Source organism: Erpetoichthys calabaricus, chromosome 3 (genome assembly GCF_900747795.2).
Source record: "Erpetoichthys calabaricus chromosome 3, fErpCal1.3, whole genome shotgun sequence".
Lineage (NCBI taxonomy): Eukaryota > Metazoa > Chordata > Cladistia > Polypteriformes > Polypteridae > Erpetoichthys > Erpetoichthys calabaricus.
The window spans coordinates 304445684-304472762 of NC_041396.2; the positions used below are offsets into that span (position 1 = coordinate 304445684).

Sequence of the window (27079 nt, forward strand, 5' to 3'; positions counted from 1 at the left end):
GACTCTTCCTATAAAGTCAGCAGATGTATTGGGAGAGAATTGGGGATCATGAGGTTGCTGGAAAGGGAGGTGTGGTGCTCCCCATATCTTTGCAAAAGGACAAAGGTCTAAGTCTTTAGAGTCCTGCTTCTTCCTGTTTGAGAGACATGGACGCTATCCAGTGACCTGAGAGGAAGACTGGACTCCTTCAGTACTGTGTCTCTTCGGAGAATCCTTAGGTGCTGCTGGTTTGACTTTGTGTTGCTCACAGAGTCTCAAATGAGGCACATTTCCTGCATTGTCCACCCGAGCAGCTGGACCAGGCCAAAAGGACGTTCACGTAACACCTAGCTGCGACAGATAGCTGGTTGTTTCCAAAGGGTGGTACTGGACCACGTTTCTCCCTGTGAGGTTGCCAGCTGGGACCCCAGTCTGTTTTGTCATGTGGTGGGTGGAGCAACGTGCTATACCAACTGGAGCTATCTACAGTTCCTGAGACTTTTGCATGGCGAAGTATATCTGGAGGAGTTAAAGTTGTTAAAGCAGATATTGGCCATCACTGCTGATCAGCAGCTTGAGTGAGGGTGCACTACTGAGAGGGGTGCCATCCAAACAGAGTTCAGAGAACAGCCATCTTAGTGAGTTGATCAAAGAGAGAACTCATGAGTTTTAAATAAATAATCGCGTCCTGGAGCATGCAGGCTTCGAACAGGTTGCAGGTGTGCGTATGCTGGCGCTGCTCCAAGTTTGATTGGGGTGCATGGCTGATCATGTATTCACATGTAAATGCAAGTGGGTCGGTCAGGTGACTCGTTCACACCTCGGAGTAGGTGGAGGATAGCAACTGCACCCAATCAGGGCTATATAGTGAGCCTGCACAACAGAGAGGAGGAACACAAAAGTAAAGCAACAGAAGGCAGTAATGGGACATAGCCAGTGCAATATAAGAAAGAAAGACAGGAAAGTGAGCCCAGTGAGCAGATCGTATGGCCAGACACTCAAGAAGGGTGCAGAGAAAGGGGCCGTTTGTGCTGAGAATTTTTCAGAACAGGAATGACCAGGTGCTCTGGAAGGTTCCCACAGAAGCCCGATGGAGTGTGGCTTAGAGGGAGCAAAGAGTAAAGCTCAGCATGGCGCCCTTTAAACAGCAACAGAGTGCTAGCAGGGGCCTGAGGTAGATTAAAGGGTTGTCTGGACCTGCTGGTGCTGGTCTCCTCGTGCTAAGGAGCTCACAAAAGGTAAGCCGAGGAGACATCAGTTTTAAAAAGAAGCACATGAGGCTTGTAGTTTTTAAAGCAGGATGTTTTTCCTTTGATTTTAATGTCATATTTATGGAATATATACAGTGGTGTGAAAAACTATTTGCCCCCTTCCTGATTTCTTATTCTTTTGCATGTTTGTCGCACAAAATGTTTCTGATCATCAAACACATTTAACCATTAGTCAAATATAACACAAGTAAACACAAAATGCAGTTTTTAAATGATGGTTTTTATTATTTAGGGAGAAAAAAAAATCCAAACCTACATGGCCCTGTGTGGAAAAGTAATTGCCCCCTTGTTAAAAAATAACCTAACTGTGGTGTATCACACCTGAGTTCAATTTTCCGTAGCCACCCCCAGGCCTGATTACTGCCACACCTGTTTCAATCAAGAAATCACTTAAATAGGAGCTGCCTGACACAGAGAAGTAGACCAAAAGCACCTCAAAAGCTAGACATCATGCCAAGATCCAAAGAAATTCAGGAACAAATGAGAACAGAAGTAATTGAGATCTATCAGTCTGGTAAAGGTTATAAAGCCATTTCTAAAGCTTTGGGACTTCAGCGAACCACAGTGAGAGCCATTATCCACAAATGGCAAAAACATGGAACAGTGGTGAACCTTCCCAGGAGTGGCCGGCCGACCAAAATTACCCCAAGAGCGCAGAGACGACTCATCCGAGAGGTCACAAAAAACCCCAGGACAACGTCTAAAGAACTGCAGGCCTCACTTGCCTCAATTAAGGTCAGTGTTCATGACTCCACCATAAGAAAGAGACTGGGCAAAAACGGCCTGCATGGCAGATTTCCAAGACGCAAACCACTGTTAAGCAAAAAGAACATTAGGGCTCGTCTCAATTTTGCTAAGAAACATCTCAATGATTGCCAAGACTTTTGGGAAAATACCTTGTGGACTGATGAGTCAAAAGTTGAACTTTTTGGAAGGCAAATGTCCCGTTACATCTGGCGTAAAAGGAACACAGCATTTCAGAAAAAGAACATCATACCAACAGTAAAATATGGTGGTGGTAGTGTGATGGTCTGGGGTTGTTTTGCTGCTTCAGGACCTGGAAGGCTTGCTGTGATAGATGGAACCATGAATTCTACTGTCTACCAAAAAATCCTGAAGGAGAATGTCCGGCCATCTGTTCGTCAACTCAAGCTGAAGCGATCTTGGGTGCTGCAACAGGACATTGACCCAAAACACACCAGCAAATCCACCTCTGAATGGCTGAAGAAAAACAAACTGAAGACTTTGGAGTGGCCTAGTCAAAGTCCTGACCTGAATCCAATTGAGATGCTATGGCATGACCTTAAAAAGGCGGTTCATGCTAGAAAACCCTCAAATAAAGCTGAATTACAACAATTTTGCAAAGATGAGTGGGCCAAAATTCCTCCAGGGCGCTGTAAAAGACTCATTGCAAGTTATCGCAAACGCTTGATTGCAGTTATTGCTGCTAAGGGTGGCCCAACCAGTTATTAGGTTCAGGGGGCAATTACTTTTTCACACAGGGTTTGGATTTTTTTTTCTCTCTAAATAATAAAAACCACCATTTACAAACTGCATTTTGTGTTTACTTGTGTTATATTTGACTAATGGTTAAATGTGTTTGATGATCAGAAACATTTTGTGTGACAAACATGCAAAAGAATAAGAAATCAGGAAGGGGGCAAATAGTTTTTCACACCACTGTATATAATTTGTTTTTAACCTCCACTTGACACTTTGATTTTGTGGATCATTTATTTATTGAAGGTAACTTTCACTGCACCTTTAGACACTTTTTTATTTTTACTAAAAGTACCAAACACTTTTTCACCAACACCTTGCTGACTGTGTGTGTCCTCATTTGCTCAGCTCGTTTCAGTTTATGACTGTCAGTACTTCCAGGTTCCAAAGGCACCCGGAAGGAATCGGAGAAAGTGGAGTCGACCCAAACCATCACAATTCCCCTCTCCCTCCACTCGTGCCTTGTAATTTTGAAGTAGGCTTCCTCTAATTCAGCTCCACTACACTGCCAGATGGTTCTCTGAGTTGCCTCCTCAGGCCTAGGTTTGCTTCCTGAGTTTGTCTAACCAGTTTATTTTCTTCTGCAGGCCACACACCCTCAATAGCACCAGCATGTCCAAAGCGTACCAGAGCACTTTCACCGGAGAGATCAACACGCCATACAGCAAGCAGTTTGTGCATTCCAAGTCGTCACAGTATCGTCGGCTCAAGACAGAATGGAAGAATAATGTGTACCTGGCCAGATCTCGCATCCAAGGTTTGGGCCTTTATGCTGCCAAAGACCTGGAGAAGCACACCATGGTGATCGAGTACATTGGCACTATTATTCGCAATGAAGTAGCCAACCGACGTGAGAAGATCTATGAGGAACAGGTAGGCTGGTGATTTTTCACATGTCAGAAGGTAAATTAAAGCTAATGGTTGAGCAGCTAATATATTTCTGGGAAAACAAAAACCGTCAAGGACGACTGGCAAATTAGAATAACGCATTTATCAAAATTAACAACTAAAGAGGACTGCCAGGGACGTTACTGGAAATGTTCAAATATAAGTTCCCCAGAATGTGCAAATCCTCACTGTTGCATTTAGAGCAGGCATTGTGGTTTAGGCAAAGGCATTGGAGTGATTACCTGCATTACCCCCGAGTGATTCACTTAACCAGCAAGTACCCCACTTGTTTGCAGTTATTTTTTATTTATTTAACTTGTAATTTTGAAAGTCACCTTGGATCCAGGCAACTGCCAAGTACAGTCTTGCGAAAAAGCAAATACACTCCGTCAAATGTTTAATTAAAAAAAGACATCAAGATTTGATCTTTATTCAAACAGCGCCTACAGGTAAAGGTGATAATATAGCACACATCATGCCACGTTTACATTTTGTAACTAATTCTATAATTTAAATAAACATAAATGCAAATTTGAATGTAGAAAAAGAAAGTGTACCCCTCTACTTACCTCAGAAAACTCAATTAAATCCGGTGCAAATAATTAGAACCTCATTAAAGAGAATCTTGGCTCAAGCAGTCTTATTTAAGCTAACTCTGACATTTGGTTTGTGCTTTATTGTTGAAGTGTTATGACCATGCTAAGATCAAAAGAGTTCTCTGAGGCCCTCAGAAAGAAGGTTCTAGATACCTAGGAGTCGAAATAGGGATTTAACAATTTCTCCAAACAGTCCTTCCACTGACTAGAGGATCTTCTGTAAATGTGGAAGACTTCAAATAACTGCCAGCTTGTCCAGGCCGCTCAGGCCGCTCCAGCAAGCTCAGAGTGAGAAATGCTGAAAGACGTCTCTTTGAAACCCAGAATTTCAACATGGGACCTCCAGATGCTCTTAGGCACTGCTGATTTGAAAGTGCACAAGTCTACCATTAGAAAGAGGCTGTGCCAGAGATCTACTGTACTGTATATGGGAGGTATGCCAGGAGGAAACAACTTCTGGGCAAGATTAGAGTTTGTCCATGAACCCCTAGGCAAGGATAAGAATTATTTGGTCACAGTACCAGGTGAAAACTAAAGACCACATTTGAGCAGAAGAACCTGATAGCAATTGTAAAGCTTGGTGGTGAAAATGTTCTGGTTTGGGGCTGCTTTACCCTAGTAGGACCTGAAATTCTTCACTATACCAAAGGGTGCTTGAGGACAATGTGAGACCATGTCTCAGAAGACTGAAACATGACTATAACCCTAAACACAGTACTGTGTCCACCTAAGAATGGCTGACTTGGCCATTCTAGAATCTTCCATTTCTTTCTTTTCAAAGCCAAGATCTGAGATGATATGGAGTAATTTGAAATGGGCCGTGTTCTCAAGACACCCCGTTAAACATCACATAGCTGAAAAAAGATCTATAAGAAGGAGTGGCAAAAACTTGTCCCAATGTCAGAAAGTGATAGATTGTTAAAGGAAACACTTACTTTAACATTGGCAGTACCAGCAAAGGGTGGACTTGTTTTTTTTTTTCCCCCACACATGGAAATGGCATATCGGTTTGTTTTTTGTATTTTCATTGTTTTTTTCAAATTGCATCACCTTATTAAGAATTCTGGAGGTAAGTTTTGTGGGGTGCCCTATTAACTTATTAATCTATACTAAGTACTAGGGTGTTGTACCGTGTTAGCCATTATGAATGTAGAGAAAAGCCAAGCAAAATGACACCTTTTATTGGCTAACTAGAAAGATTACAATATGCAAGCTTTCGAGGCAACTCAGGCCCCTTCTTGCCTGAAGAAGGGGCCTGAGTTGCCTCGAAAGCTTGCATATTGTAATCTTTCTAGTTAGCCAATAAAAGGTGTCATTTTGCTTGGCTTTTCTCTACAATCTATACTAATAAAAGGCAAAGCCCTGACACACTCTCTCTCTCTCTCTCTCTCTCTCTCTCTGTCTCTGTCTCTGTCTCTGTCTCTGTCTCTGTCTCTCTCTCTCTCTCTCTCTCTCCCTCCCTCCCTCCCACTTCCCGTGTAGGTAGAAGGCTGAAATTTGCCAGGCTCATTCCTTACAGCTTACTTACAAAAGTTAGGCAGGTTTCATTTCGAAATTCTATGCGTAATGGTCATAACTGGAACCTCTTTTTTGTCCATGTACTGAAATGGAGTGCAGCTCGATGGCCGTGAGAGGCGGAGTTGCGTGTCGCGTCATCACGCCTCCTACGTAATCACGTGAACTAAAAACAAGGAACAGCCCCAAAGAGCGTTGAAGAAAACATTCAATACACACTTGAGAAAGCACGGTGTAAACCGTAAGTTTAAATTAAGTTTATAGAAACGCTCCCCCTGCCGTTTGCAGTACCATATTCGCGAGATACAAGTTTAATGAGAAGACACGAGGTATAAACGAGACTTTAAATCACTTTGTGCAACAAAAAACAGTGGACAACCTGTGGATTAAATAAAAAGGCTGCTTCCGTTGGCGAAGCAACGATAAAGGAAGACCTTATATGGCGTTTGTTTATAAACAGCGGAGAGGCTGTGTAAAGTCAGCTTCACAAAAAAACAGATCCTTAACAAATTGTTATTGGTATATTTTCCCTCAATTTAAAAAGCTTTTCTTCTTAATAAAAATTTAAAAGCAGTACTTCGCCGCTGCGAAGCACGGGGATGTGTATATATTTATATATAATATATAATATATCTCTATAATATATAGAGATAGATAGATATATGTGTATGTATGTAGATATGTATATATATGTGTGTGTGTGTGTGTATATACAGTGGTGTGAAAAACTATTTGCCCCCTTCCTGATTTCTTATTCTTTTGCATGTTTGTCACACAAAATGTTTCTGATCATCAAACACATTTAACCATTAGTCAAATATAACACAAGTAAACACAAAATGCAGTTTGTAAATGGTGGTTTTTATTATTTAGGGAGAAAAAAAAATCCAAACCTACATGGCCCTGTGTGAAAAAGTAATTGCCCCCTGAACCTAATAACTGGTTGGGCCACCCTTAGCAGCAATAACTTCAATCAAGCGTTTGCGATAACTTGCAATGACTCTTTTACAGCGCTCTGGAGGAATTTTGGCCCACTCATCTTTGCAAAATTGTTGTAATTCAGCTTTATTTGAGGGTTTTCTAGCATGAACCGCCTTTTTAAGGTCATGCCATAGCATCTCAATTGGATTCAGGTCAGGACTTTGACTAGGCCACTCCAAAGTCTTCATTTTGTTTTTCTTCAGCCATTCAGAGGTGGATTTGCTGGTGTGTTTTGGGTCATTGTCCTGTTGCAGCACCCAAGATCACTTCAGCTTGAGTTGACGAACAGATGGCCGGACATTCTCCTTCAGGATTTTTTGGTAGACAGTAGAATTCATGGTTCCATCTATCACAGCAAGCCTTCCAGGTCCTGAAGCAGCAAAACAACCCCAGACCATCACACTACCACCACCATATTTTACTGTTGGTATGATGTTCTTTTTCTGAAATGCTGTGTTCCTTTTACGCCAGATGTAACGGGACATTTGCCTTCCAAAAAGTTCAACTTTTGACTCATCAGTCCACAAGGTATTTTCCCAAAAGTCTTGGCAATCATTGAGATGTTTCTTAGCAAAATTGAGACGAGCCCTAATGTTCTTTTTGCTTAACAGTGGTTTGCATCTTGGAAATCTGCCATGCAGGCCGTTTTTGCCCAGTCTCTTTCTTATGGTGGAGTCGTGAACACTGACCTTAATTGAGGCAAGTGAGGCCTGCAGTTCTTTAGACGTTGTCCTGGGGTCTTTTGTGACCTCTCGGATGAGTCGTCTCTGCGCTCTTGGGGTAATTTTGGTCGGCCGGCCACTCCTGGGAAGGTTCACCACTGTTCCATGTTTTTGCCATTTGTGGATAATGGCTCTCACTGTGGTTCGCTGGAGTCCCAAAGCTTTAGAAATGGCTTTATAACCTTTACCAGACTGATAGATCTCAATTACTTCTGTTCTCATTTGTTCCTGAATTTCTTTGGATCTTGGCATGATGTCTAGCTTTTGAGGTGCTTTTGGTCTACTTCTCTGTGTCAGGCAGCTCCTATTTAAGTGATTTCTTGATTGAAACAGGTGTGGCAGTAATCAGGCCTGGGGGTGGCTACGGAAATTGAACTCAGGTGTGATACACCACAGTTAGGTTATTTTTTAACAAGGGGGCAATTACTTTTTCACACAGGGCCATGTAGGTTTGGATTGTTTTTCTCCCTAAATAATAAAAACCATCATTTAAAAACTGCATTTTGTGTTTACTTGTGTTATATTTGACTAATGGTTAAATGTGTTTGATGATCAGAAACATTTTGTGTGACAAACATGCAAAAGAATAAGAAATCAGGAAGGGGGCAAATAGTTTTTCACACCACTGTATATATATATGTGTGTGTGTGTGTGTATATATATATATATATATATATATATATATATATATGTGTGTGTATATATGTTGATATATGTATGTATATGTTTACATAACCTCTTTAACACACTACTTCTCCGCTGCGAAGCACGGGTATTTTGCTAGTAGTACACTAATTTAAACTAAGAGTGAATAAGTCTAAAGCACCTTTATGAACACTCTTGCAGTAAAACATCCTGCCGACTACGCCAAACTTATAGTATTTTTAGAATAGAGAGTGAGAAACAGAATTTTATCAATCTGTTAGGAACTGATGCAGTCATCTGCCATTTCTGACCTCACCTGATAATCGGGTGCTGCAGTACCTGTCATGACTGGAATGCCAGACGCACCCATTACTTGGAGAGTGTGTTTTGGGGGGTTCACCAGGGAGGCTTTTAATGGGATGTTGCGCATGATTTTATTTTTCTTTTGCCTTACAGAACAGAGGTATTTACATGTTCAGAATCAACAACGAACACGTGATTGACGCCACTCTGACAGGAGGACCCGCACGGTGAGCCTTTAGCCTTCCTTTTGTCTCTTAGACAGTGAAGTTCGATGGCGGGAATGGGTATTAATGAAAGGGGATGGGGGACAAAAGCAGAAATGTTGACACCTTGCTCCATTTTAAAGGTACGTCAACCATTCCTGCGCGCCAAATTGTGTGGCCGAAGTGGTGACGTTTGATAAGGAGGATAAGATCATCATCATTTCCAGCCGGAGAATTCCCAAAGGAGAAGAGGTAAGAAGGCTTACCGTGCATTCGCCCACCGTGCATTCATTTTTCATGTGAGCCTCCCAAGTGCTTATTAACTCTCCTTTGTGTCTCTCTTTCTCTCGTTATCTCCAATAGCTGACTTATGATTACCAGTTTGACTTTGAGGACGACCAGCACAAGATCCCGTGTCACTGCGGTGCATGGAACTGCAGGAAGTGGATGAACTGAGGCAGCCATGTGGCTGCTGTTCAAGGAGGGCCGCGCACCCTTTGAGACAAAAGTCTGGGCTGCAGCCCTCCATTGCTTTTTGCTCTGTAGGTAACGTTTCTGCACATTGACTTGAGACTTGCACTCCGTGTTCATCTGACCCCGTTTGCTTCCTCCCCCCTCTCCCCAACCCCATGTTTTAGAGGCTTAATGAAAATAAAGTAAAACTGACTTTTTTTTTTTTTTTTTTTTTTTTTGGTCCAATCAGCAAGCAAATGATACGCTAGCTGTAGGTAGATGTGCAGATTTGCCGTGGACTGGTATTCGTTTGTGCTTCTTGACCTTTAAAGTCAGGACATAGGCTGAAGCTAGACAATCGCAAAAATGACCGAGGCTCCAAGGACAAAGCAAACCTAAGACAGCGGGCGCTTATACCCAGACTACCTCATACCTGTGTCTTGGATCTTCTTAGCTTCAGATGACACCGAAAGATTTTAGGGAGGGGGGGGGGGGGGAGGGTGAAGGGGAATTGGAGGAACATGGCTTGGCTCTGGTGGCCTTCTCCCCCCCGCCCCCCCAGGTCAATGGAGGTCTGCTTCTCTACTCAACGCACAAACTGAAGGATGTGATTGCTGCTCGTGCAGGAGAACAGATCTCCGGGCCTCAGTGCTCCTCCTGCGCCGGACTGCCCTTGGCGTGTCCCCTTTGTATATTTACTGTATTTTACCGTTTTCACCGCCCTGAACTGAAGAGTTGGACTTTGATTGGGCAGACGGGACGGGGGTGAAAGTTGAAAAGGGCATTTTTTCCCTCCCCCCACCCCACCTTTGTATGTTATTTAAAGGAAATCGGCAGAATGGATGACATGTATGTACTGCATCTTAACTGCCGAGAAAAATAAACACAAAAAAAAAAAAAAAAGCTGCAAAAGTGTACAGATTGTAAATAGCCGCAGAGTGAACTGCTTGGGAAGAGAGACCGTTTTTAACCAGAGAAAATTAAAAAGACAAACCACTGGATCTCATTTTATTAAAACAATAAAACCTTGATTATGTGTATATGAATTTAATTTTATTTTTTTGGCATTTACAATTATCGGCTTTTTTTTTTTTTTCTTTTTGAAATAGAAGCTTGTAAAGGCTTGTACAGTCTGCTTACGAACGTGAAACAGAGAGGAGAAAAGGAGGAGGAGGAAGGACAAAGTACCCATCTTATTTTCTTTTCTTTTTTTTTTTTTTGGCTATGTGTTGGCAGCTCGCTTCGCTTCTAATCCCTGCTCAGGTGTGCACAGGGTTGGGGGGGGGGGGGAGATGGGGGAGTTGCGCCCATCCAGGAGACGACCCCCTCCCACCCCCATCCAGCATTAAAGCTTGTCCCGGCAGACCCCACGTCGGGAAATCCTCTCCCTTCGTCCTCAGATTCCTAATTATTTAGCTGCCTGATTTTTAATTTCCTGACGAATCATGCGATGACTTGGGATCAAGAACCTGCTGGCATAGGACTCCAGGGTAATTACTTAGCATAAGCCATTTCTGTCCCCGCTGCCCCTCTGTCTGCCTCAGTGGGCTTTTTAATTATTTAAACAGATTATGCATAGTTTTATTTTAAAGAAAAAAAATAAATAAAAACAAATCCATATTTCAGAGTCTTTAAGCATTACATCCTGCTCATTTTATATTGTGTTGTCAGTTTTGTATAGCAAGGTTGCGTTTAGGACAAACAAATCATTTTTATTGTATGTGGCATGTTTTGTATGAATTATCATTTGAATTGTACATAAATTATGTCTGGCAACGCGGGAGGCTGTACTCAATCTCTCAGCTTCGTTTCTTGTAAAGGAAAAAAATAAAAAGGCATTTTAAATACAAACGCGCTGTCTTGTCTCTTGTGCCCTGAATGGCCGCCGATGACCGCAGCTGTGCAGTGTTCTGTGGGAGTGTTCGTTCTCATTCGTACCGATGCCATACAGGGTACATCATTCAGGGAGCGGAGCGGCTGACTTTAGTGGAGAGAGGTGGCAGGAATCGCAACGTTTATGGGTATTGCATTGGCACCTGCTTGAATTGCACGTGGTGAGAGTGGTTGGAAATGCGGTAACCAAAAGTGAAAGGTGCTAAGGGGCGCAAATGGGGAAGTCTTCCCGGTGACCTCATTCGGCCAGAGAATTAGTGATGTAGAGATCAGTGGAAAAGCAAGTTTAAGATTGTTTTACTGTTAAAGGTATACAAGGAAGGCACTTTAGCCTTCTACCGTTCGTTCTTTATTAGGTGGACAAGTTAATCCTGGAAATGCTTAAATATTGTTCATGAGCTTGCTAACCTTGTGTCGCATTCATATCATACTCCTGTTTTATCTCGTAAGGTCTTATGGTGATTGTCTTTTCCCGTCTTATACTATTTATTGTGTAGACCAGTGGTTCCCAAGCTTTTTCAATTCTTGGTGCCGTTACTGAAGCCAGGCTTTGCCAAGGCACACCAGTCAAGTTCTAATTTACGAAATAGCTAATAATTTTTGTTATAATTAAAGGGTTAAGTAAAAATAAATTATTTAAGATCACAAAAAAAATGTAATTGAACAAATTCAACTAATTATAATGAGACTGTGGAGTAGCAGGTCTGCGGCCACAAAAGATTAATAATAATACATTTTATTTATATAGCGCCTTTCCCATGCTCAAGGCGCTTCAGAGTCTTAGAATAAACAAAAGGGTGTATATATAACATTGGATACAAATGTTTTCCTGAATAGAACAATGAAACAAATAACAAAGCATTAAATAGAATAAAGAACAATAAACCAGAATAAGATACTATAAGAAAAACCTAACAAATAACCTAATTTGTGATATAACAGACACACAAATTATCCTGAGCACCTGGACAGAGAGGTAAACTGAAAGAAAGGGCAGAATGTTAAGTTAAAAGCCTTCCTAAATAGTTAAGTTGTTTTTTAAAAGAATTCATGGAGTCAGCTGATCTCATTAATTTCAGGATGTCATTCCAGAGTCTGGGCGCTATACAGCTGCTGTCACCCATGGAGTGTAGATTAGTGTGGGGTACAACAAGATTACCAGAATCAGAGGACCTTAGTGGGTGGACAGGAGCCTAGTGATGGAGAAGGTCACTGATGTAGTTTGGTGCAAGGCCATTTAAAGCTTTGTAGGTTATTAGTAGGATTTTCTATTCAATCCTGTAAGACACAGGGAGCCAGTGAAGGCAAAGCAGGATGGCTGTGATGTGCTCGCTGCTGCTGGTCTGTGTAAGGACTCTTACAGCCGAGTTTTGAATCAACTGGAGATGAGATAGAAGATTGGCAGCTTTTAAATAATCCATTCACCGTGTCAGTCTCAGAGGGCGCACTTGTGCAGCCTTGGGGACTTAATGAGGTAATTGGGGCGAGTCGCACCTGCATGTGAGCGTGCGATCGTTCTCAAGTGCTTAATCGGCTTCCTGCAGTGTGTGATTGAGACGCTGCACCCATGAAGCCGAATGGGATGGCACAGAAGGAGGGGGTGGAAAAAGAGACATAAAGGAAAGGAAAAGGGCTTGGAGAGCGAGAGCGCGGCATTGAGGCGAAAGAAAGAGGACGAGCCAGCCAGTCAGCACGATTCTATGTGCCACCTTGTAAGATGCTAGCAATGCGTTGCTTGGTATTGATGCCTGCTTATAAAAACAATCTTTTTGCTGATTTAACTCTTTTTAACTTTCTGGTAAAGTAGTCACGAGATTTACAAACCATGCTGGGATGACTGGTTTCTAAATGGCGGTTCAACTTACTTGGTAGCTGGCACTCTGGTGCCAAAACTTTCATACACAGTACACACTGCGGCCTCTCTTCACCATTGACTTCTGTCGACGTAAAACCCAAAGTCCAAATAACTGTCATCATTTTTTCGATATTTGCACTTCTTCACACTCTGGTTGACGGTGTGCCCTGTTTACGAACACAAAGTACCGAGAAAGTTTGACAAACTAGTAAAACAATCAAAAAAACTCAATTATTGTAGCGTGCGGTCTAGTAACCATTTGTAGAGGCTTCCGCAAACAGTTATTACTAAAAGTGAGCTACTGGTTTGCATCAGGTCCGCCGGATGTCGCGTCCTATCATATTGAATTGAAAATGGAAATTTTGTAATATTTCGCAGAGCTCCTGTGAGGAAGCAGTTTGGGATCCACTGGTGTAGACCTTAATATAAACTTGGCACTCTGTGGTCGGGTACTTTAGCAGTTCAGCCCCTCTTTCCCTTCTATATCTGTAACCTCGGGCAATTAGATTAAAGAAATGGACAGGAGTTGAGTTGCACCTTTTTATTATGCGTTATTGATAAAATGCCCAGAAGTACAGGGAGATTCACTCGAATATTCTGTTTTAAGCAGTCTGAACCAAAAACAAATGCTCTACACCTTGACGTTTGTGTAATCGATTGCATGACATGCGATGCGGGAAGTGGTTTCCGTTTCCTGCCAGACACATTTCGACGTGGCGCTCCATGTTTCTGAATGTATCTTGGGAGTGAACAGCAGCAATTTCACTTGGGATGTCTTCCTTCAGATCTTTCATTTTTCAAGACAACACAAAATGAAAAGTCAGAAAATTTCATGGCCGTCATATTACCTTGAAAGGGAAAGAATTTGAAAATCTGTGACTGGGAGTCTTGGAGACCAAACCTCCCCCATTCATGGATTAGGGTTAAACGTCGTGACGACTGTCCGGCGCCTACCTCATCACTCCTACACGGGCATCCCGGCTTGTTCGATATACTGATGAGCACGTTGTTTCGTTCAGATTGCTTCGTCCTGGCGAGAGTTATTACAGAATAATTCGCCTCTTTTGAGTGAGTCTCCCTGTATTAAGGAAGCAGAGTACAATGTGAATATTGGCAATCCGTTCCCATCACAGCGTTGGCAGCAGTGCATCTTGCGCCCACTGCCGGCTCTCAGCTTCCCTTCAGTCTGACTTGCTTTGCTATCACGTGGCCTTTGAATGAGTTGCTGAAACAGGCCACATGGCCTGTCTCGATATGGCTGCCGAGGCAGAGTTGTCTTCACCATAGTCTTCTGTTCATGGTCAGGTGGGGAGAGAGAGCGGTAAAGGCAAGGTGAGCGTTCTTACCACAAAACACAAACCAGTGGGGCATTGTAGTACAAAATGGCCTCTGATCCAAAATCGGCGATAAACAGGCCATACTCTAGTGAATTCACTCTTGTGAATTTCCCCTTGGGATTAATAAAGTATCTATCTATCTATCCATCCATCCATCCATCCCAGCATTTCTCAACCTTTAAGTATTTGTGACCTGAGTTTTCATAAGTTATAATCGCGCCCCCCCTAATGTTTTTTTGAAAGGAGCCCAGTAATACCAATTTGTTCTTTTTTAATTAATGATATATCATAGATGCATATTTTATTATGGGCGGCACGGTGGTGCAGTGGGTAGCGCTGCTGCCTCGCAGTTGGGAGACCTGGGGACCCGGGTTCGCTTCCCGGGTCCTCCCTGCGTGGAGTTTGCATGTTCTCCCCATGTCTGCTTGTCCTCCGGGCGCTCCGGTTTCCTCCCACAATCCAAAGACATGCAGGTTAGGTGGATTGGAGATTCTAAATTGTCCCTAGTGTGTGCTTGGTGTGTTTGTGTGTGTGTCCTGCGGTGGGTTGGCACCCTGCCCGGGATTGGTTCCTGCCTTCTGCCCTGTGTTGGCTGGGATTGGCTCCAGCAGACCCCATGACCCTGTGTTCAGATTCAGCTGGTTGGACAATGGATAGATGGATGGATGGATATGTTATTATACCTACATAACTTTTATCGACATTTATCTAACTATATTTTTCTAGTATCAGAATGTAGTTTAAGTTAATTTGTTTTGGTTTCAATAGATGTATTTTTCATATTTTTGATTTTTGTTTTCTTTTTTTTCACATCTTCGCACCCCCCTAGGGACTACTGCTCTAGACCAGTAGAATTAGTTTATCTAGCACTTCCTGGGCCACCTGCCAATGAAATTGCTCCGCTACAACTCGTCCCCCAGTCGCTGTGTGTTGTCGGTTTACGGCCTTCCTGTGGTGGACAGCCAGTAGGCTTATGGGCCCCAAGTCCAAACACAGTCACCCTTGCCAAGCTGGTCTGATTCATGCGCCATCCCCCTCGCCATAAAATCCTCTTCCTGATTCTGTCTGAAAGATTGGTATTGGTTCTCATCAATGAAGTAAAATGGGCCCCCCCCCCCCCCCCAAAACACTAATAATACATTTTCTTGGTCTTGATTACAAATAAACAGATGATGTGTAAGTCCGCCCAGCACAACTCACCTGTGGGGTTCTTAACAAGGGCAGGCTGCTCAGTCCAGTCTTCCTTCCCAGTTTTCCACCCTGAAAGGATTTAACTGTGAACCTCGGAGTACCTGAGCCGTGGCAGGGCTGCACTCTGCTGGCACCCCTGCAAAGGCTGAATTGTTCCTAACAGGGACCCGCTACCCTGAAACGAACGTACACGAAATGCTGTAAGGGCTCAGAACGCGGAGGTGCACACCTCATGGCCGCCACCCGTTCCCAGCCTTCATTTGAAATTAACGTGACGCGTGTGCGAGTTCCAGTACCAGCAAAAAGTCAGGGGGGGGGGTGCAGTGTGAGCAAGTCGGGACAGGACGTCAGAGTCTCTGTTTGTTATCTACATGTGACAGAAAGCCGCTTTGGTGACCCTACAGGATCGATGTGCACGCTTCGATGTTTGATGAACGGTTCGATGTGATGAAGTACAATGCCGACATACAGATGCCTTCGTGGTGCTTTTATATTCAAGCGTTGCATATTCCCCATCGTAATGGCATGACGCATTTTAAAAGTCTCACGTACCGTCTTCTGTGCCACCATTTTTTTTTTTTCTTTCATCCAAATGTACGCTGGCGTATTTCAGCACACAGAGAAAACAAAATGAAGGACACGGTGAAGAGGTGTATTATATGATTAAAGTGGATATTTTGACTTTAATCTCGAAATGTCCACCTTAACCTCGTAGTTTATCATTTAAAGCAAACCGTCGTAAACGTCCTCTTCAAACCGTCCCAGTTGTTAATCGCTACCTGCTGCTGGGGGCTTCCTCCTGACCTGACAGTGGCAATCGCCACACAGAACGCATCACATTTCTGATATTCCAGCTCTCCGCACATTTACAATCCTTAGATTTATACTTGAGATCACTTTTTATTGGCTAACTAAATAGATTACAAATGCAAGCTTTTCATTTGTAATCTGTTTAGTTAGCCAATAAACTGTGTCATTTCACCCTACTTTCTCCTAACACGGTACAACACTCTACTGCTTGATATCACTTGATTTGTGAACTTCCCCTTGGGAGTATCTATCTATCTATCTATCTATCTATCTATCTATCTATCTATCTATCTATCTATCTATCTATCTATCTATCTATCTATCTATCTATCTATCTATCTATCTATCTATCTATCATTAGCAAAAAGATTTAAATGACAAAGCAGTTCTCCATCTCGCTTGTTTCCATTTACATCTCTGTGCGTTCATCATGCCTTGTTTGATTTAATAAAACACTTAATAGAAAAATGTGATAGACTGAAAATCAAACGTTTTAGGATTCAAATCATTTGGATGACATCCTTGCAAAGGAAAAAATCTATGATGTGAGAACCTTGCATAGCAGACTAGCAAGCCATAAAATTAAATAAGGTGTGAGATTGGCAAGGATTGGTTTCTAATTAAGTAATTGGGTTGGAATGAAAACCTGCAGCCATTGCAGCCCTCCAGGACCGACACTGCCCACCCCTGCATTAAAGTCTGAATGTTAAGTCATTAACTTCATTTAAATAATGAATGCTGTTAATAACGGTGGCGGAGCAGTAGTGCTACTGCCTCGCATTAGTGAGTCACGTTCCTGGTGGTCCCTGTCTGGAGTTTTCCTGGTGGGTTTCCACCATGTGCTCTGGTTTCCTTCCAGAGCCATGAAGGTTTGGAAATTTTGGTGACACTAAAATGATGCCAATTGTATGTGAGTGCTTGTATTCACCTTGCGATGAGCTGATGCCCGCCCCGTCCAGGGATTTTGTTTCTGTCTCATGCCCGATGATTGATTGATTGAGTGGATGTAATCATTAAACATCCTTTTTAGAGATATTGCAGCAAGGTAATATCTGGCAAGCTGAACCTGTTCTCACCGTGATGAGATCTGGTGGAATCTTCCAGATTGATGTAGATTGTGTGGCAGCGTCCACTGGAGCACGTCACGTGAAGTATAAACCCTGGCCTAACAAATGACCAGCCCCTGTCCTACCTTGATCACGGACCACCATCTGCTCCCCATTAACCACCTCTGAAAGAGTTTAAGTACAGCGTGTTGTATTAGTGGCCATTTTAACACTTGTCACCTGAGTTACAGAAACGGAGAAACCAGTTAAACAAATGACCAAAGATAATATTTTTGTCTCATTTATTTATTGGGGAAAATGATCAGATATTACATATTTGTGAGGGGCAAAAGTACAGTGCATCCAGAAAGTATTCACAGCGCATCACTTTCTCCACATTTTGTTATGTCACAGCCTTATTCCAAAATGGATTCAATTCATTTTTTTCCTCAGAATTCTACACACAACACCCCATAATGACAACGTGAAAAAAGTTTACTTGAGGTTTTTGCAAATTTATTAAAAATAAAAACACTGAGAAATCCCATGTCCATAAGTATTCACAGCCTTTGCTCAATACTTTGTCGATGCCCCTTTGGCAGCAATTCCAGCCTCAAGTCTTGTTGAATATGATGCCACAAGCTTGGCACTCCTATCCTTGGCCAGTTTCGCCCATTCCTCTTTGCAGCACCTCTCAAGCTCCATCAGGTTGGATGGGAAGCGTCGGTGCACAGCCATTTTAAGATCTCTCCAGAGATGTTCAATCAGATTCAAGTCTATGCTCTGGCTGGGCCACTCAAGGACATTCACAGAGTTGTCCTGAAGCCACTCCTTTGATATCTTGGCTGTGTGCTTAGGGTCGTTGTCCTGCTGAAAGATGAACTGTCTCCCCAGTCTGAGGTCAAGAGCGCTCTGGAGCAGGTTTTCATCCAGGATGTCTCTGTACATTGCTGTAGTCATCTTTCCCTTTATCCTGACTAGTCTCCCAGTCCCACAGCATGATGCTGCCACCACCATGCTTCACTGTAGGGATGGTATTGTCCTGGTGATGAGCGGTGCCTGGTTTCCTCCAAACGTGACGCCTGGCATTCACACCAAAGAGTTCAATCTTTGTCTCATCAGACCAGAAAATTTTCCTTCTCATGGTCTGAGAGTCCTTCAGGTGCCTTTTGGGAAACTCCAGGCGGGCTGCCATGTGCCTTTTACTAAGAAATGGCTTCCGTCTGGCCACTCTACCATACAGGCCTGATTGGTGGATTGCTGCAGAGATGGTTGTCCTTCTGGAAGGTTCTCCTCTCTCCACAGAGGACCTCTGGAGCTCTGACAGAGTGACCATCGGGTTCTTGGTCACCTCCCTGACTAAGGCCCTTCTCCTCTGATTGCTCAGTTTAGATGGCCGGCCAGCTCTAGGAAGAGTCCTGGTGGTTTTGAACTTCTTCCACTTACAGATGATGGAGGCCACTGTGCTCATTGGGACCTTCAAAGCAGCAGAAATGTTTCTGTAACCTTCCCCAGATTTGTGCCTCAAGACAATCCTGTCTCGGAGGTCTACAGACAATTCCTTTGACTTCATGCTTGGTTTGTGCTCTGACATGAACTATCAACTGTGGGACCTTCTATAGACAGGTGTGTGCCTTTCCAAATCCGGTCCAGTCAACTGAATTTACCACAGGTGGACTCCAATGAAGCTGCAGAAACATCTCAAGGATGATCAGGGGAAACAGGATGCACCTGAGCTGAAGTTGGAGCTTCATGACAAAGGCTGTGAATACTTATGTACATGTGCTTTCTCCATTTTTTTATTTTTAATAAATTTGCAAAAACCTCAAGTAAACTTTTTTCACGTTGTCATTATGGGGTGTTGTGTGTAGAATTCTGAGGAAAAAAAATGAATTTAATCCATTTTGGAATAAGGCTGTGACATAACAAAATGTGGAGAAAGTGATGCGCTGGGAATACTTTCTGGATGCACTGTACTTTTGCCCCTCACAAATATGTAATATTCGATCATTTTCCCCAATAAATAAATGAGACAAAAATATTATACTTGGTAATTTGTTTAACTGGTTTCTCTTTATCTACTTTTAGGACTTGAGTGAAATGAGGTTTGTGGATAGTGCTGTGAGTACTGAGGAAAGTGCTATATAGATGAATTATTATTATTAGGTCATATTTATGCAGAAATCTAGAAAATTCTAAAGGGTTCACAAACTTTCAAGCACAACTGTATCTCAGTCCCTAAATCCTGCAGGGACCTCCATACCACCCACCTCACCCCATCGTTAGTGTCATTGAACAACATGGCCGTTTCAGGGCTATCACGACAAACTTGACTTCATTCTAAACTTGTGCTGAGTTGTAGTGAAGCCGCACATCTCAAACATAAGGAGTTACAACAAGAGAATGTGTGACCAGAATGATTCAAATCAAAGTCCATCATTAAAGGCCTGTAAAAAGCGAGAGTCCTTTCTTCTTAATCTGGCTAAGCTGTGCTTTTAAAGTGCAGGCCGCTCCACTGTGTGGCCTTCTTCCACTCCACTATTTGTCCCGTGTCTTATAACAGATGCTCATTAAATAACTCGATATAAACACACACCCTAGAATGACTAAAAAGAAAGGGAACCCCTGACTTGACAGTCCCGGTCCCTGTCAGGCGCCATACAGGTGTGTTGCGTCCCCCCGGTCGCGTTCCTTGACACGCTTTGTGGACTGAAAGTCCTCCGTGTCGGTGTGTCACAGAGAGAGAGAGAGAGGATGTGCAGCTTTGTTCTTAATGGCACTCAGTTTTGTCCTCATGCTCTCCCCTCTACTATAACCTCCAGCATGTCCCATAACTGAGCCTGCCCTGTTAATTAGCTGCTTGATACGGTGGTCCTCTCTTGAAGTGACGTCACCAGCCCAGCACACGAGTTGTAGAAGATGTGAAGGGTGGTCTCTACGTGCCGTCTCCTAAGATTTAAAGACCCTGCTTTGCCCTTTCTTCTCGAGTTCCTCTGTGTTACGAGACCAGTCCAGCCAGTCATTGATGCGGACCCCCAAGTATCTGTGGTAGTGGACCCCCTCTTCATGCACTCCCTGAATAGTGACTGGACTTGGTGAAAGTCAATGCGCAGTTCCTTGGTTTTGCCAATTGTTCAGTTGCAGACAATTCCCAAATGTCTACCCCCCACCCCCGACTCCTCTCCTTTGTCTCACAACACCCCCCCACCTTACAGTGGCAGATGTCCTGAGCTGCTGTGATTATTTGAGGTTGTGGAGAGTAACGGAGACAGGCCTGCTCCTCGTGAGGCTCGCCTCTCCATATCGGACACACACTCCTTGAGCCCTTTAACGCTTAGCTTGCTGTTCCTGAAACTTTTTGGGGGTTGCGACCCTCTACTGACTCCCTTAGTGACAAGAGTGTGCTATTCAGAATCGGGTGGAGTGTCTGGGCTCCTCCTTGGGGACTTGAACTTGGTCATCAGAATGGGAGGGACATTGAGTGTGACAGTTGGAGTGGCGACCCACTTTCAGTTGTGAGATACGCCCGGACACCACCAGACAGAGACCACGTCTTTATAAAAGCACACGTTTTATTTTCCCGCAGTCCCACACACCACACTGTGCTCCCATACCAAACACCCCTAACACGGGCCTCTCTTCAGATGTCCGTGGGCTGCCTTTCCTCTGTCCACGGGAGCTTTGTCCTTCTCCTGCTCCCTGACTGGAGGGAGGCGGCCCCCTTTTATTCCCACCCGGATGTTCTCCAAATGCCTGATGACACTTTTCTGGCAGCACTTCCTGGTGTGGCGGAAGTGCTGCTCTTGCACCCAGAAACACTCCGGGCGTCCCTGGAAGGATCTTTCTCCATCTTTCCGGGTGTGAATGTTTTCCGGGCTCTCTCTCTCTGAGGCTCGGGGTGCCCCCTGGCTTGAGCCTCCTTGCTCCTCTCCCGTGGTCCCCTTAAGATCCAGGGCGGTTGCCCCCTCATGGCCCAGGGGACGTATACGCCACCTCCCGGTCCTTCCAGGAGTCCCGGGCTGGGTCTGTCCCCCCCCAGCCTCCTGTGACAACACTATAAACCAAAGCAACTCGGACCCCAGTGGCTGAGACATTGGGACTCTACTCTCCACTGGTTTCGTTTTATAGATGGCACCGTTACTTTCGTCCCCTGATGGCTGCCCCTCCGTTTCTTTTGCAACCCTAACCCTTAGTAGTTGGCCATGTGTGACCTGGCAGTACTTGCAATCAGCTGAAATTGGACATTGCAGGGCAAAGTGGGCATCGCCCATTCTGCTAAGCTTCCTCAGGGCACCAGGCCTGTTAAGAAAGCTGATTTAAGAGATGCAGACATCCAGCCGACTGAAGCCCACCTTATCCTAGGATCTGCCTGGATGACCTCTGATAACAAAGGTGTACATCAGAAGTGACTTGACATCTCTGTTGAGACCCCTCTGGAGCCAGAACATACAAAATGGACTCCAGCAAGAACAAAGACCTCTAATTCAAGGGATCACAACTGAGAGGACTGGACCGCCACACCCATTGAAAGACACTGGATTCAAGTCACTTCTAGTATAAAACCAATCAGAAGTTTCAACCTTCCTTTAAAACCACATGCATGCCATCTGAAAAAGGTGAGCAGAGACCAGGAGGGGGCAGAGAAGGGCAAGTCGAGAGGAGTTCAGGGAGAGGGCAACGCTCCAAAATGGCTGAAAACTTCTGACCCGAAGAGCCATGAGCTGCTCTCACTTTGAGAGCTGAAGCCGATAAACTCTTCTCTTTGTGAGTCCGAGAGCTGAGACCCCACCTGCCCGACTACTTTGGAGCAGCCATGAGTTCAAGGAGGAAACTTCAGCATCTAAACTCTTGGGCCAGAATGAGTGACACCTTCTCCTGAAGAAGTGGCAAATAGACAGCAGATGGTGCATTGTAAGCATTAACTCTTACAAATCCCATATCAAGTAGCGTGTAACAGACATATTTGTCATTCCAACAGATGGCGCGTCACCAAACATTTCTTGTTATGAATGCATTGCAGTTGTCTGTCTTTCAGATGGTACACCACAAAGATTAACATGGCTTTTATGAATCCCATAGCATATGGCACAGAACAGACACATATGCGTTGCATTTGTCATTCCAACAGATGGCACATCCCAGACATTTGTAGTAAAATGCGTTACATTTGTCATTCCAACTGATGGTGTATCGTATATGTTAACTCTGCTTTTATGAATCCCATACAACAGGCATGAAACAGACGTGCATTGACTTTATCATTTCAACAGATGGTGCATTATAAACATAAACTCTTACAAATCCCATATCAAGTGGCATGTAACAGAGAGAGAGAGAGAAGGGTTAGAAGCAGGTGCTGATACAGCGAATTGCCGCACCCACCAATTCAGAATCCCAGATTCGGACCTGAGTGCAGTCATTCAGAGGGTGATACCTCAGCACCGCACTAGTTCGGATGGAATGGAACCAGTGTGAGGTTTTTTATGGTGACTGGAGTGCCAATTCTGCCATCAACCCCCAAGTTTTCCATGCAGGTTGGAGGGCCTACGTGCAGGGCTGGATGCAGATTAACGTCATACCCAGGATGGATGTAACAGACATGCATTATATTTGTGATTCCAACAGATGGCGCATCACAAAATATTTATTGTAATAAAATGCATTGCAGTTGTCTTTCTTGTAGATGGTACACCACAAAGATTAACATGACTTTCATGAATCCCATCCCAAATGGCACATAACAGAGATGTATGCATTGCATTTGTCATTCCAACAGATGGCGCATCCTAGAGGTTTGTAGTAAAATGCATTACGTTTGTCATTCCAACTGATGGTGCATTGCATATGTTAACTCTGCTTTTATGAATCCCATTGCAAAGGGCATGTAACAGACGTGCATTGCATTTATCATTTCAACAGATGGTGCATTATAAACATTAACTCTTACAAATCCCATCTGAAGTGGCATGTAGCAGACAATATGCATTATATTTGTCATTCCAACAGATGGCGCATCACAAAACATTTGTTGTAATAAAATACAAAATTGCAGTTGTCTTTCTTTCAGATAGTACACCACCAAGATTAACATGGCTTTTATGAATCCCATACCAGATTTCTTACTTGGTCAGGTCAACTGAATGGACCACAAGTGGACTGCAAACATCTTGGTGGTGACCCATAGGATGGGATGCACCTGAGCCACACAAAGCTTCTGATTACTTGTGTCAGTGTGTTTTTTTTTTTGCTTGTTTTTAATTTTGAAACATTCCTAGACTTCTGCTTCCACTTTGTCACACTGAGATATTGAGTGTTGCTTGATGAGGGGAAAAATGAATGTCAATGACTTTAACACAAGGCTGCAGCAGAGCAAAATGTGAAGCAAGTGGGGCGTCTGAAGACCACCTACAGGTTCTGCTGAATGCACACAATTCTGTACACTGCTGTGCACAAGTCTGAGACACTTGAGGTGGCACACAGAAGGCTTTACCACAGATGCTTACCTGATGTCTTCTGGATTCCTAGCTGAGCTACCCGTCCACAACAGATTGAAGTCCAAGTAACCAACGTAGACCTCTGCATTAACATCTGCAGTGCAATGTGCCTGTTACGTGCCATTTGGTAGTGTTAATCCTTCAATGTGCCATTTGTTAGAATGACAAATGCAATGTATACGGCTCTTGTTATATGCCATTTGGTATGGGGTTCATGAAAGCAGTGTTAATGCTTGTGATGCGCCGCCATCTGTTAGAATGACAAATACAATGCATACATCTCTTGTTATATGCCATTTGATATGGGGTTCATGAAAGCAGTGTTAATGCTTGTGATGCACCATATGTTACAATGACAAATGCAATGCATAATCTCTGTTATATGCCATTTGGTATGGGGTTTATGAAGGCAGCGTTAATACTTGTGATGCACCATGTTTTAAAATGACAAATGCAATGTATACATCTCTTGTTATATGCCATTTGATATGGGGTTCATAAAAGCAGTGTTAATGCTTGTGATACACCATATGTTAGAATGACAAATGCAATGCATAATCTCTTGTTATATGCCACTTGGTATGGGGTTCATGAAGGCAGTGTTAATGCTTGTGATGCGCCATCTGTTAGAATGACAAATGCAATGCATACATCTGTTATATGCCATTTGGTATGGGGTTCATAAAGGCAGTGTTAATGCTTGTGATGTGCCATCTGTTAGAATGGCAATGCAATGTATACATCTCTTGTTATATACCATTTGATATGGGGTTCACGAAACTAGTGTTAATGCTTGTGATGCGCCACCTGTTAGAATGAAAATGCAATGTATACATCTCTTGTTATATGCCATTTGGTATGGGGTTCATGAAGGCAGTGTTAATGCTTGTGATGTGCCATCTGTTAGAATGACAAATGCAATGCATACACCTCTGTTATATGCCATTTGGTATGGGGTTCATAAAGGCAGTGTTAATGCTTGTGATGTGCCATCTGTTAGAATGAAAATGCAATGTATACATCTCTTGTTATATGCCATTTGGTATGGGGTTCATAAAGGCAGTGTTAATGCTTGTGATGTGCCATCTGTTAGAATGACAATGCAATGTATACATCTCTTGTTATATACCATTTGATATGGGGTTCATGAAACTAGTGTTAATGCTTGTGATGCGCCACCTGTTAGAATGAAAATGCAATGTATACATCTCTTGTTATATGCCATTTGGTATGGGGTTCATGAAGGCAGTGTTAATGCTTGTGATGCACCATATGTTAGAATGACAAATGCAATGCATAATCTGTTATTTGCCATTTGGTATGGGGCTCATGAAGACAGTGTTAATGCTTGTTATGTGCCATCTGTTAGAATGACAAATACAATATATGTGTCTCTGTGTTATGCCATTTGGTATGGGGTTCATGAAGGCAGTGTCAATGCTTGTGATGTGCCATCTGTTAGAATGACAATGCAATGTATACATCTCTTGTTATATACCATTTGATATGGGGTTCATGAAACTAGTGTTAATGCTTGTGATGGGCCATCTGATGGAATGACAGGGACAGGGACACTTGTCTTTCTGTGAAGGAAGTTAGAAGGTAACTGCAGGGCCCCTGGTGTGGGGAGCTGATACTTTTTTCCCTACAGGTTGAGATTGGCTGAGGGGCGACATCCTAACAGTGGGAGATCCGCATCATTGGTGGACAAGTCGCCTTAGCCAATGTGGATCAGCCTCCATGTGTCGAGAAACCAGACCACCCTGCCCTGCTGGTGAAAGCTCAGCCTAAAAACGGATCTGGAGAGACGTGGAAAATGGAAAACGGCTTGAGAAGATGTGATGGAGGCTTTAGGGCAGCAGACAACCAAGCACCAGAATGACTGCCACACACTTGCAGCCATCTTTTTTGCCTGATCGTCTTGGCTTTTGACCGGTGAGAGTTTTTCACATTGCCCTGAACTGAGCCATTCTGTAAGTTCTTGTTGTTGTTTGGTTGAAAAATTTGAACTTCAGCGACTTTTCAGTTTCCTGGGTGGTACTGGAGAGCCGCTTTATTTCTGTGATGTTATACTTTAAAATATTAGGATTTTAAATTGAAATGAAAGGAAATGTGAAAGTTGAGATACCTGAAATCAGAACCAGAATCATTTAATCATACGTTAAGCGAGTTCTTAGCCCTGAGCCAGAAATTGCTTTAAATGTTAAAGAGCATCTGGGAAGGGAACATCCCGCGTGGTAGGAGGGAGGAGAAGCCGTGTGATTTTGTGCAGTTTGTTCTTATGAAAGCAGAGGGCAACCCACCAGAGTCCTCCTGAAGAGCCCCCACTAATCTGAGCACATCACCCCAGTCTTGGCGTCGTGACACTGCTTACCCGTGTCATTCAGACTTGACTTCAGTAATTTTTTGAATGCTTTACAAAGCCTTAAATTATCTGCCCGTCCTATAATTTGGAGGGTCTGCCCGCCTACACTCTGATCTTCAAATGGTGGTCTGCTTCGAATTCCAAGAGCCAACCTGGAAAGACGTGCTGGGGCGGCCTTTTGCTGTCATGCACCTAAAATTTGGAATACATGATGTGATGGAAACCCTGACACCAACACGCCAACACAGTCCAGGGTTCAGATAAAGGTCGGTTTATTAACCGGACCCCTCAAACAAGTAACAAAAAGCTCAAAGCACAGGTTTTCTCCCTCTACAACTCAATTCTTCCCACAATTCCCCTCTCCTCGAGTGTTGCCCTACGTCCTCCCTGCTCCGATCTCGCCTGGCCCCTTTTATTAATGACCCGGGAGTACTTCTGGTGCCAGTGCCACTGCCCGGTGGAAGCACTTCCTGGTCATACAGCATGGAGTTTGTCTCCCTGCAGTGCCCTCTTGTGGCATCCAGTGACCCCAGCAGGGCTGCTCTGCCGAACTACATCTCCCTACATGCCCTGCTGGCTTTTCACTGGGCACTGATAACCAGGGCTGCTGCCATCTAGCGTGCTGGGAAAAGTAAAAACCACCCTAGACCGTTGCTCCCTTCCTTCTGGGTATGATGCCTGGATACCCATCTGCCTGTTAGGCACCCCCCTGATATGGGGAGGAACCATCCCCTCTTCTGGCCAGGATGCCCGTCCAGCCCATGTGACATCTACAACTGCCAATAGAAGTTCGCCAGGCTAATATTGCAGAACAATTTAAATACAGTCAAAGGAAAATGTTTGGTAACCCCTCTTAATTCTTTGGATTTTTGTTTCTCGTTGGCTGAACTTCCTTTTAATATGTGACATGCCTTATGGACACAGTAGGATTTCAGCAGTGACATGAAGTTTATTGGATTAACAGAAAATATGCAATATGCATTATAACAAAATTAGACAGGTGCATAAATGTGGGCACCACAACAGAGATAT

General features: G+C 43.6%; 1 protein-coding gene across 1 annotated transcript in view; it reads left to right on the top strand.

Moving 5' to 3' along the window:
• kmt2d (lysine (K)-specific methyltransferase 2D) overlaps window positions 1-10907 on the top strand; it is a 165300-nt gene extending 154393 nt beyond the window's left edge. The window contains exons 54-57 of the mRNA XM_051924785.1: window positions 3338-3623; window positions 8554-8627; window positions 8747-8855; window positions 8967-10907. Of these exons, the coding sequence (XP_051780745.1) occupies window positions 3338-3623; window positions 8554-8627; window positions 8747-8855; window positions 8967-9059 (562 nt within the window). The 3' untranslated portion in view covers window positions 9060-10907. The remainder of the gene's footprint in view (window positions 1-3337; window positions 3624-8553; window positions 8628-8746; window positions 8856-8966) is intronic.
• Window positions 10908-27079: the final 16172 nt, after the last annotated feature.